Below are 12161 nucleotides of genomic sequence, written 5' to 3' on the forward strand. Positions count from 1 at the left end.
ACATTTAGTAAATACAATTTGACGCCTGCATTTAACCTCCCTGGAGGAGCCGTGGGCTGACTTTGGGTTCAGTGTCTCGCTCGAGGACACTTGCAGACGGTGAGAAGAATCGATCAAACCGCTCTACAGGACGTAGATTAAACAATATTACTAAAATGTCCAAAAAAACAATCAAATGGAGCCCAGTTTGAATCTACACATGAACCTTTCGTTTGACCAGCAACTCCTTAAAGTGACGCTTACTGGGATTGTAGAAATCCTCTGATGACATAATCAACTAGAATGGGCACTCGGTAGAGCGCATACCTTCGCATATCACAAGATTGGGCATTGCATTATGAACATGTTGGCATTAGTTGCATGCCAATTGGATACAAATTGACCGTGCTATGGTAAAAAGAAGATTTTTAACTTTCCATGACCTTGACCTTGACCTTTGACCCGATCGATCCCAAAATCTAATCAAATGGTCTCCGGATAATAACCAATCATCCCACCAAATTTCATGCGATTCAAGAAGATGTTGACCTTTTTCATGACCTTGACCTTGACCTTTGACCCGATCAATCCCAAAATCTAATCAAATGGTCCCCGGATAATAACCAATCATCCCACCAAACTTCATACGATTCGGTTTACAACTTTTTTTGATACGCGAATAACACGCATACAAATAAATAAATAAATAAACACACGGCGATCAAAACATAACCTTCCGTATTTTCAATGCGAAGGTAATGAGTTCAGATTTAAACCCCAGTGGTCCTTCCTGATGCAGTAGTCTTAGTCTCAGTAATTGTAGTCTTAAATATATATTGTAGGTATTTTGAGGATGATGCATTCTTATTGTTGTCTCCAGCAGGGGGCGGTGCCATGTCGTGTCTCTGCGTCGCGTTACACACCTTATATTAGTTCATTATCCACATTTTAAGAACATCAGTTTGCATTTAAACACATGGCGAACCAGCTTTACGTTTGACATCTACGATATTGCTGTTTAGTGTTCATATAATGTGGCATAATCTGCTGCGTCTGGACATATCTATCTGACTGGTTCCCTCTGGCACACTACAAAGTAGTTTATTTTCCGCTGGTTGAAGACAGAATAGCTCCTTGCCTGGCAGTTTATTGTCCTTGCAATGCGTCTTGTTTATTGAATATTGGGAGCAGCTATAATATTGGAGTGGACGGCTTTGTGCTCAAAGTACTGAGCATCAGACGACATTTGCATAATAAACGTGCTCGTTTCCCTCCCATGTCGCACCGTTACGTCTTTGACTATTTGTGCGTTTTTTTTCTCCGCGGCTCAGGGTGACGACTGGCACGCTGCCTCGTGTCCGGCCTGTTTGTGTGAACAGGAAGTAACGCTGCCATTTAGGACGCGGCCTTTCAAAGGGTCGTTGGCTACCTCTCTTGTGTGTGTGTGTGGCACGGCTAAAAACAAAGCTTCTCTACTTTTCATGATTTTCTCTCGAGGATGAATGTGCAGTATTAGTGTGACTGAAATGAGCGAAACGGAAACTGGCTCCACCGCCACGGCAGCTGTGGCCTTTTCTTTCAACGCTGTTATGATTAATTATGCGAAATGGCCTGACAAGTTTATCTCTTCCTTCCCACAAAAGACCGTAACCGAATCTATTTATGTGCGTGTCGCCCGTCATTTGTCTCCTGCTCTCTTCTTGTGTTTGGTAGATTATTGCCCAGTGCTATTGTTCAGAGGGGCTATTGTTGAGTTGTATAAAGAAAGCAGGTACTTTCTTCTCTGAAGCATGAGAAGGTTGGCGATGGAAGCCGTTATGGAACCCGTGACTGGACTCATACACAGCAAACGGCCACGCTCACTGGAGCTTTTCATCCCGGCTAATTGAACGGCCTCAAAGTCCCACACGACGCTCCCAAGTGACCGCGAGGAGAACAATGAGTTCATCTATCCTGCTTGTTTTTATTATTTACGGGTGACTTTCTCAACTTAAGACTCCTCGATGTGCAGCAGATGTTCACTTTTCTTGATCCCACGTGTGACGTCAGGCCGACATCCACATCTACTCACATGAACCAGAAGTATTCCTCTTAAAGCGGTTTGATGTTCGGCGGTACAATTCACTTTACCAGGCCGTCACAGCGACTTTAAAATCCAGTTGCAGTTCTTCGACCTTTGCCGGTCACCTGACTGTCCACCTACCGGCACACCTGCAGTGACCTCATGAGAGTATATGTACACAGTCGGCCCATACCGGTCATCAACCAGCAATATGTGTTTTATGGGACGATAAACTGCCTCTCCTCGTGTAGTGTTTTGGGGGTTTGGTTGCTATTTCGGCCCATAAACCTGGTTTGTAGCATGGATGTTAGCATGCTACAAACAAGCTATGTGTTGCTAAGCTAATCCTTATGCAACTATAGACCTGTTAGCGACTTGGTGTCGTATGATTACATGAACACATCAGCTGTTAGCATGCTGAATGCTACATGCTAAAGCCAACTATATTATGAAGCTAACTGTAGGCATCCGGATCAAATGTCAGAAATGTGCTTGTTAGCATACTCTCCTTACGAGCTTACGGGAGACATTAGCACGATTGTGAGCTAATTGTAAGCACATTAAATTGCCGATGCTTAGCTTGTCATATAGCACAATACAACATTAGCATTGTAGCACTCCTTCGTTCACTGTTCTTGTCTTTAAATGTAACATCTGGGGAGGTTGTCTCTTTGTAAACGTTGTTTTCCGGCGTTTCATGAACATTGAGGGGAAAAACAAAGTTCCGAGCGGGCTGCAGACGTCCACTGTGATCTTGTGTCTCGAGCGATCTGATCCGTATCGGTGTAACGGCAGCTGTACTGAAGGTGTGTGTGTGTGTGTGTGTGTGCAGGCCAGCTGTGTGGGGAGGGCTGGCACCATGTCGGGGAGGCCTGCCTGAGGATCAACTCCAGCAGTGAGAGCTACGACAACGCCCAGCACTACTGCAAGAACCTGGGAGGAAACATTGCCTCTTTGCTCACAGACAAGCAAGTCACTTTTGTTCTGGAGGAGCTACAGAAATACCAACTGCAAGACAAGGTGGGTGGTGTGAAGAAATAAATAAATTCATATGCCGAGAAAAAGAAAAGCGACTGAACTCCTGCTTGCGAAAGCTGCTGTATAGCATTTGGTTTTCCCCACTCTAGCTTCTCGGTGTTTTATTTGCACACCGGTGTGTCACATTCTGGTGAGATCATCCAATTAAATGTGAGCATAAGTGACTATACAAGCATATTGTGTAAATAGTGTATATTCTGTTTGCTCGTGACTGAGCAAAACTGCACTTTTTTTCTTGCAATGATTCAACATTCAAACTTTCACAACCTGGGAGTTTGTGAACATTAAGAATCCTCCTACTCGGTTCTTTTCACCGACTGTAACAGACATCGCTGCACTAGAATGGCGAAGACCAATTTAAGGCTTATTTTTATGTCATACTTGTATGCCCGTATCTGAAAGTTATGGATTACCGTCTTCCTGTTCATATTGATCCCTTTTTAGTTTGAAATCCTCTTCCTCTGCAGATCTGAGAAACATAAAATCCAAATTCAGATTAAAAAATAACTAGAACGGGCACTCGGTAGAGCGCATACCTTCGCATATCACAAGATTGGGCATTGAATTATGAACATTTTGGTTTTAGTTGCATGCCAATTGGATAAAAGTTGACCATGCTATGGTAAAAAGAAGATTTTGACCTTTTCATGACCTTGACCTTGACCTTTGACCCGATCGATCCCAACATCGAATCAAATGTTCCCCAGATAATAATCAACCATCCCACCAAATTTCATGCGATTCTCTTTAATACTTTTTGACTTATGCGAATAACACGCACGCATACAAGTACACGGCGATCAAAACATTCCCTTCCGCATTTTCAATGCTAAGGTAATAACGCCAGAGGTAGAGCCACTTGTTTTGACAAAGGTCAATCTATTGAGGTCAAAGGCCAAGTCTGACACTTCTCATATATTTTTCCTTCGACTCATATTAGTAATGGAGTTTATTTAAAAAATAAATAAAAATACCTGCGTCTTATTGGACTGGTTTATAATGAAACTTAGGGACGACATACATGTAAATAATGTACAGTCCTGCACCGAGTGGTGTAACAGCGTTCAGCTGTATCTCCTGTAGAGAATGTAATGTCTCGCTGATTGATGTGGACAACTTGGCAGCTTTTCATTTCATGATTCACAACGTGTCACCTTAACATCATACATATAATGTTATTTATTACTAGATGCCAAATCAATGTGTGTATTCAAGATAGTTAAAATGTTAATGTTCATATTTTTTTCACACGAGTGTGTAACAACAATCTAATCAATGGAAGAACCATTTTGAGTTGTTCTCATGCGATCATTGAAAATAAACTTAAATAAAACGTTCGTAGCCCAACAAATCTGCTTTCTCATCTCATGTTATCATCATGAACCCAGATGACGTGAATGTTTAACGTGTGATTCTTTAAACGACTGCACCGCTTCCCCCCCCCCCCCCACCGTTAAAACAGATATAACTGTCGTCTCTTTTTGATTAATGTGCAGCGTCAGCAGACATGTGAGCAACTATCAGAGGTGGAAAGAGAACCGCGTTTTTTTCGCAAGATAAAGTTTTTTTTTTCTTCATTATCTACCTTTTTTTGATGCTTTTTTTTGGGGTCGACGACGATTCAGGATCTCCGAATCTCGTTTCGTCGCTCCACGAATTAAATTCACCATCGCTGCAAATTCAATTTCCAGATAGCATCCAGGTCGCAAACAAAGTTTCAGAGTGGAAGAGCTTTTGGGGAGATGGGGGGGGGGGGGGGGTAAATAAATACAAACACGGCGTGGAGTTTAAGCCTTTTTTTGAAGCACGTCTTTTTTTCTAAAGAAATGAATCGCGGCGGTGGGAAAATACTTTGGCTTTCTCTTCAAATGGAACTCTTTTTTTCAGACTCTTTGTGGGTTTTTTACCAAACAAATCTCACCCAGATAATGTAAATGTTCTTCTGAGCTCCACACCCGTTCAGCTGCTGTAATCACGGCCTCCCTTTTGAGAAAGAAATTCCGGAATCTGAAAAAAAACTGAAAAGTTTTCTGCTTTCACAACGATTACGGTCATTTGCGGAGAGCCTCGATTCGGGCTGCGCTTTCATGTCCAGCGTTTTTGTTTGCTGCTTTATTCTCACAGCACTCATTCAGTTTTGTTTCTGTGATTCTAGGCCACTGAGCGTGTGTTCATGTGAGCTGCATACAATTAGGGCTCGTTATCTTCCTCATTTTGGGGTTTCTTTAACGATGAAAACAAGAAGAGGATGGTATGTGCGGTTAGTCCGCATTCCGTTTGTTCGTCGTTGTTTTTGAGGTTTCCTTCGGCGACACGCTCTCAAATCCTTGCATCTTCAGATCGTTGTTCCCGTGTTTGGCCCAGAACTTGGTGATGCTCGAAAATACTAACGCTGGAAAATCTCCTCATCTCGACTGATGTCATAATGTGCACAACCGTAAAAACTGGAAGTCTCAGAACTTAAAGCATTTTGTGAAAAGTTCATTCTATAGATATTTCTGGTTTTAAATATAACTATAAATATAGCTAAGCCTCTTGGAAATGTTACAACATCCTTCTCTGACTGATATCAGACGGCGTGTTGCATGTTTCTACCTTATCCTAATCCATATAATAATAATAATAATAATAATAATCCATTTAACCCTCCTGTTACCTTAGGGCCAATTTGACCCCATTCAATGTTTAATGTCGGTGTTCTTTGGGGTCAATTTGGGGTCAAACATATAATAAATATCAACTTTTTTATATATTTAAAGGGCTATTTAGGTAGTCAACAAACAAACATAAAGTACCTCACACTTAAACTTGGAAAACATTATTAATTCTAATAATTTTCTGGAGGTTTTAATTGCTGGGGTCAAATTGACCCCGAGGGTAAAATATGTCAGTAAATATAAAGGTAACAGGAGGGTTAAACATTGAATGGGGTCAAATTGACCCTAAGGTAACAGGAGGGTTAAACATTGAATGGGGTCAAATTGACCCGAAGGTAACAGGAGGGTTAATTGATATAGCGCTTTTTTTGAGATACTCAGACACTTTACATGTTACATTTCATACGCCGTAGACAAGCTACGGAGAGCAACTCAGGGTTAAGTGTCTTGCTCAAGGACACATCGACTGGGGCGGGGATTGAACCGCCAACCCCCTGATTGGAAGACGGACTTGCTGACCACTGACCAACAGTCGCCTCAAATATGGTATATGTCTGGTAAATCTGGTATTAAACGTGGCATTTGGCTCACCCCTGTCTCTCTCTCTCTCTCTCTCTCTCTCTCTCTCTCTCTCTCTCTCTCTCTCTGACCCCTTGCAGACGTTATCGCCCTGGGTGGGCTTGAGGAAGATCAACGTGTCCTACTGGGGCTGGGAGGACGCCTCCCCCTTCACCAACACCAGCCTGCGCTGGGCGCCCGGCGAGCCCAGCGACTCGGGCTTCTGCGCCTTCCTGGAGCGAGCGCAGGCCGCCAGCCTCAAGGCCGGCCCCTGCACCGCCGCCGCCGCCGGCCTCATCTGTGGGAAACCCGCCGGTGAGATGGAGAGAGCGGGTGGGAGAGGTAGAGAGAGAGAGAGAGAAGGGTAGAGAGAGAGAGAGAAGGGTAGAGAGAGAGAGAATGGTAGAGAGAGAGAGAGGTAGAGAGAGGGGTAGAGAGTGGTAAGTAGAGAGAGGTTGGGAGAGGGAGAGAGAGAGAGAGAAGGGTAGAGAGAGAGAAGGGTAGAGAGAGAGAGAGAGAAGGGTAGAGAGAGAGAGAATGGTAGAGAGAGAGAGAGGTAGAGAGAGGGGTAGAGAGTGGTAAGTAGAGAGAGGTAGGGAGAGGTTGGGAGAGGGAGAGAGAGAGAGAGAGAAGGGTAGAGAGAGAGAATGGTAGAGAGAGAGAGAGGTAGAGAGAGGGGTAGAGAGTGGTAAGTAGAGAGAGGTAGGGAGAGGTTGGGAGAGGGAGAGAGAGAGAGAGAGAAGGGTAGAGAGAAAAGGGTAGAGAGAGAGAGAGGTAGAGAGATAGAGAGAGATAAAGTGAGAGAGAGAGGTAGAGAGTGGTAAGTAGAGAGAGGTAGGGAGAGGTAGGGAGAGAGGTAGGTAGAGAGAGAGGTAGAGAAAGAGAGGTAGAGAGCGATAGGTAAGTAGAGAGAGAGGTAGAGAGATAGAGAGAGGTAAAGTGAGAGAGAGAGAGGGGTATAGAGAGAGAGAGGTAGAGGTAGAGAGAGAGAGGGGTATATAGAGAGAGAGAGGATGGGACCTCTGACTTTTTTCGTCCTCAAACTACTCGTGCACCTGCTCACCCCGGATTCCTTTTTCTTCTGAGGATTCGTGGATACTACATTGTGATACAACTACACAACAACTACACAACAACAACAACACCACAGCAAGAAACTAGCTCGCTCTGCTAACGCGATCTGTTTTACTATTGTTGTTTTCTATTCAACATTTATTGGCCAGAGGTTATTCACTCCTTCACACGGGGTCCTGGCCAAGCTGCCGTTTCACACAAGCAGCACAAGTGACGATATTAAGAGACGTCAACAAAATGACGTTCTTGAAGCTCTAAGTGTCTGATGTTGTCGCTCAGGGGGTCCCCAGAGTGCGAGCGCCCGGCCCTGCAGGACGCCGTGCTCGCTGCGCTCCGGCTGCTCCAACTGCACCAGCCAGGCCATGGAGTGCATGTGGTGCAGCAGCACGCGGCGCTGCGTCGACTCCTCGGCCTACGTCGTCTCCTTCCCTTACGGGCAGTGTCTGGAGTGGCAGACCCAGGACTGTGCAGGTGAGACCGAGGGGGGGGAGGGGGGGTGACCAGTTCAACCCATTCGCTGTGTGTGTTTACGGTTCCAGTTGCACTTAACGGCCCCCTCTTGTGTCACTTTAAAAACTAGAACGGGCACTCGGTAGAGCGCATACCTTCACATATCACAAGATTGGGCATTGAATTATTAACATGTTGGCATTAGTTGCCAATTGGATAAAAATTGACCGCGCTATGGTAAAAAGAAGATGTTGACCTTTTCATGACCTTGACCCGATCGATCCCAAAATCTAATCAAATGGTCCCCGGATGATAACCAATCATCCCACCAAATTTCATGCAATTCGGTTTAATACTTTTTGAGTTATGAGAGTAACACGCATACAAATAAAGAAATAAATACACGGCGATCAAAACATAACCTTCCGCAATGTATGACCTCTCCGTGACCTCTGTGACCTCTCCGTGACCTCTGTGACCTCTCCGTGACCTCTGTGACCTCTCCGTGACCGTGTCCACTTCTTACATACACGGTGCATGGTTTCCACTCTTCTTTTACTAACTGGATCTGCACTTTTTTGGGGGATCTTAGAGGTCACAGAGCCCTTTCTACCAGAAACAACCACCTTCCCAAATGTCCGTTCACCAGGAAACGCGCTCTACCTCCCTGAGTCTTTTTCCCGGGTCGGGATCAAAGGAAGCAGAGTGCATTGTGGGCCGGTCGCAGCTGGAGGCGATACATACCCGAGACCAGAAGAGTCACGTGTGGATCGTAACCTTTCAGGATGGAGCCAGGAGCCAGATGTTAGTGGGGAAAGGGGAGGGGCTTAGATGGATGGCTCCAGATGAATGAGGCTCCACCCACTTCTGAGTCCTCAGGACGTCCCTGTTCTCATCAGCAGTCGGGTCACCGAGGCAACGGCTCCGTGAGCAGAACATCGACCCTGACGTTCCTCTATTGTTTCCTCTCATCAGTCCTCTAAAAGTTCCTCTCGTGGTTCCCAGCGTGGTTCCTCTCGTGGTTCCTCTCATGGTTCCTCTTGTGGTTCCTCTCGTGGTTCCTCTCGTGGTTCCTCTCGTGGTTCCTCTTGTGGTTCCTCTTGTGGTTCCTCTCGTGGTTCCTCTCGTGGTTCCTCTTGTGGTTCCTCTTGTGGTTCCTCTCGTGGTTCCTCTCATGGTTCCTGTGGTTCCTCTCGTGGTTCCTCTTGTGGTTACTCTGTTGGTTGCTCACGTGGTTCCTCTCATTGTTCCTCTCATGGTTCCTCTTGTGGTTCCTGTGGTTCCTCTCGTGGTTCCTCTCATGGTTCCTCTTGTGGTTACTCTGTCGGTTGCTCACGTGGTTCCTCTCATGGTTCCTCTCATGGTTCCTCTTGTGGTTCCTGTGGTTCCTCTCGTGGTTCCTCTCATGGTTCCTCTCGTGGTTCCTCATGTGGTTCCTCTCATGGTTCCTCTCGTGGTTCCTCATGTGGTTCCTCTCATGATTCCTCTCATGGTTCCTCTCGTGGTTCCTCATGGTTCCTGTGGTTCCTCTCATGGTTCCTCTCGTGGTTCCTCATGTGGTTCCTCTCATGGTTCCTCTGATGGTTTCTCATGGTTCCTCACGTGGTTCCTCTTGTGGTTCCTCTGATGGTTCCTCTCATGGTTCCTCTTGTGGTTCCTCTCGTGGTTCCTCTCATGGTTCCTCATGTGGTTCCTCTCATGGTTCCTCTCGTGGTTCCTCTCATGGTTCCTGTGGTTCCTCTCATGGTTCCTCTCGTGGTTCCTCATGTGGTTCCTCTCATGGTTCCTCTGATGGTTTCTCTCATGGTTCCTCACGTGGTTCCTCTTGTGGTTCCTCTCATGTTTCCTCTTGTGGTTCCTCTCGTGGTTCCTCTCATGGTTCCTCATTTGGTTCCTCTCGTGGTTACTGTGGTTCCTCTCATGGTTCCTCTCGTGGTTCCTCTCATGGTTCCTCTCATGGTTACTGTGGTTCCTCTCGTGGTTCCTCTCATGGTTCCTCTCATGGTTCCTGTGGTTCCTCTCATGGTTCCTCTCATGGTTCCTGTGGTTCCTCTCATGGTTCCTCTCGTGGTTCCTCATGTGGTTCCTCTCATGGTTCCTCTCGTGGTTCCTCATGTGGTTCCTCTCGTGGTTCCTCTCATGGTTCCTCACGTGGTTCCTCTGATAGTTCCTCTCATTGTTCCTCTCATGGTTCCTCTCGTGGTTCCTTACTTGGTTCCTCACATGGTTCCTCTCGTGGCGCATGTCTCATGACTGCCACGGCGACTTGATTAACCCAAAGAAATTGTTTTTTAATTATGTTCATTGGCGTTTTATTTTGAAAAGCCAGGAAAATAAATAAAGGTAATGTGTTTTTTTCTCACGTACTGTATCTGGTTGAAAAACAAATATATAAAGAAGATAAACACTGTGAACGTTTTCCCGCATGGCAAACCGTTTGTGCAGTCGATTTGCAGCCAGTCGTCGTCGTCGTTGTTTTCTGAGGAAAAGTTTGACTCTTTAAAAATCTTTCTTTTATTTTTACATCTCGTGACTGGGGGTTATTCTTCCTCGCCGAGTGCAGACGGCGTCTCCGTTCCGCTGTTATCCAGCCAACATTGTTTTCCCTCCTTTATCCGCTTTAGATTCGGCGCTTCCATAATATTTTTCCCCCGCACCTCCGTCTCATTCTCCGCGTCTCGGCGCGGCGGCAGACGGTGTGTAGGAGGCCTCCTCTCCGCCTCTCAGAACTACACGCCACGCAAAATACCACATCTTTCACATCTTGCACAAGCGGCGCCCGTTGTTGCTCGTCTGCAGTCCGTCGGCGGCGACGGCGTCTCGTTTTTTTTGGGGAACCGGGTCAACATCTGGAGGCTCCGTCATCCCGTCTTCGCGGAGTTTCTTAAAAACAACGACATCTCGCCCTCATCAGAGGAGCGTGGCCCCGCGGCTTTGTGTACCATCTCCATTAGTTCACGTCTGCAGGAGGCTCCCCACGCTCTCTCTCTCTCTCTCGCTCTCTCTCTCTCTCCAAAATCTCTGAAATAATTAGCTCCAGTGTTGCACTCAGATTTTGAAGTTTTTTTGGACCTCCTATTTTTTTCGAAACGCGAGCTGCTCTTTTTTTTCTTCTTCTCTCCATCCCGGGCCTAATTGCTCCGTGCCATACTTTTCTCTTATATAATGGACTTTTTTTTTCTTTGGCTCGTTTGACAGTTTTTTTCCTGACGCTTTCACACTGTGTTTTCTTCCTCGTCTCCCCGGCGCTCTGCCTCCCAGCATCTGGTCCCTAAAGGTCTCGCACAATGGCGGTGGATACATATTTATATATATATATACACGGCGACTGTAAATTAGTCTGTAAAAAAATAAGCCTTTTTTTTTCTTCTTCTGTGGTGATGTCGGGTCGCTCCTCCGGGACGCCGTGGACGACGCCCACGTGCTGATGTTTATAACTTCCTGATGGTATTGCGTACTGCTGGCAGCTGATTGGTCAGTGTTGTGCAGTTAAAGAGGAGGAGCATTGAATTCAATTTATTTTATCGAGCCCAATATCACATCAGCAGGGCCATGGCAGGAGGCGTCAGAACCAGCCAGGTCCAATGGACCCTATGAGACGTGGAGTCACAAAGCAGAGTTAATACTGTGTGATGGAGAGATGTAAATGCATCGATAAGGAGAGAGAGAAGAGGAGAGAGGTGCTCAGTGGATCCTAAAACGTCCCCCAGAAGCTTATAAGCCTATAGCAGCATCTCTAGGGGCTGGACCAGGTGAACCTGATTCAGCCCTAACTATTAGACACATATATATATATTTTATATATATATTTTTTTTTTTTATTTTTTTAAATATATGTATATATATATTTTATATATATATATTATCTTTTAATATATGTATATATATATATATTTAAATATATGTGTATTGTATATTATATTTTTATATATATGACATTGTTTTCCTGCGGTGGCTCTCAATAACAGTTAAAGGGAGAAATGTAGTCCTTAAATATATATTTTTTTACACTTTTTCAACCATTACATGCAGTGCATCCGGAAAGTATTCACAGCGCTTCATTTTTTCCACATTTTGTTATGTTACAGCCTTATTCCAAAATGGATTAAATTCATTATTTTCCTCAACATTCTACACACAAAAACCCATAATGACAAAGTGAAAACTGTTTTTTGCAAATTTTTGCAAATCTGTTAAAAATAAAGAACGAAAACATAACATGTACTGTACATGTACAACATGCGCTGCAGTGCAGAGAAAACACACACACACACACACACACACACACACACACACACACGTCACCGGGCGACACGCTGTGGAAACACCGATATGAGAAAACG

At 45.2% G+C, this 12161-nt stretch overlaps 1 protein-coding gene across 2 annotated transcripts in view; it reads left to right on the forward strand.

Annotated features, from left to right (window-relative positions):
* The window catches only part of atrnl1a (attractin-like 1a), a 239394-nt gene that overhangs the window by 96871 nt on the left and 130362 nt on the right, over nt 1-12161 (forward strand). For both annotated transcript variants that reach the window (XM_056435010.1, XM_056435011.1), the window contains 3 exons: nt 2874-3061; nt 6396-6609; nt 7648-7839. In XM_056435010.1, coding sequence (XP_056290985.1) covers nt 2874-3061; nt 6396-6609; nt 7648-7839 — 594 coding nt within the window. The remainder of the gene's footprint in view (nt 1-2873; nt 3062-6395; nt 6610-7647; nt 7840-12161) is intronic.

The sequence above is a fragment of the Pseudoliparis swirei genome, chromosome 17 (genome assembly GCF_029220125.1).
Source record: "Pseudoliparis swirei isolate HS2019 ecotype Mariana Trench chromosome 17, NWPU_hadal_v1, whole genome shotgun sequence".
Classification (NCBI taxonomy): domain Eukaryota; kingdom Metazoa; phylum Chordata; class Actinopteri; order Perciformes; family Liparidae; genus Pseudoliparis; species Pseudoliparis swirei.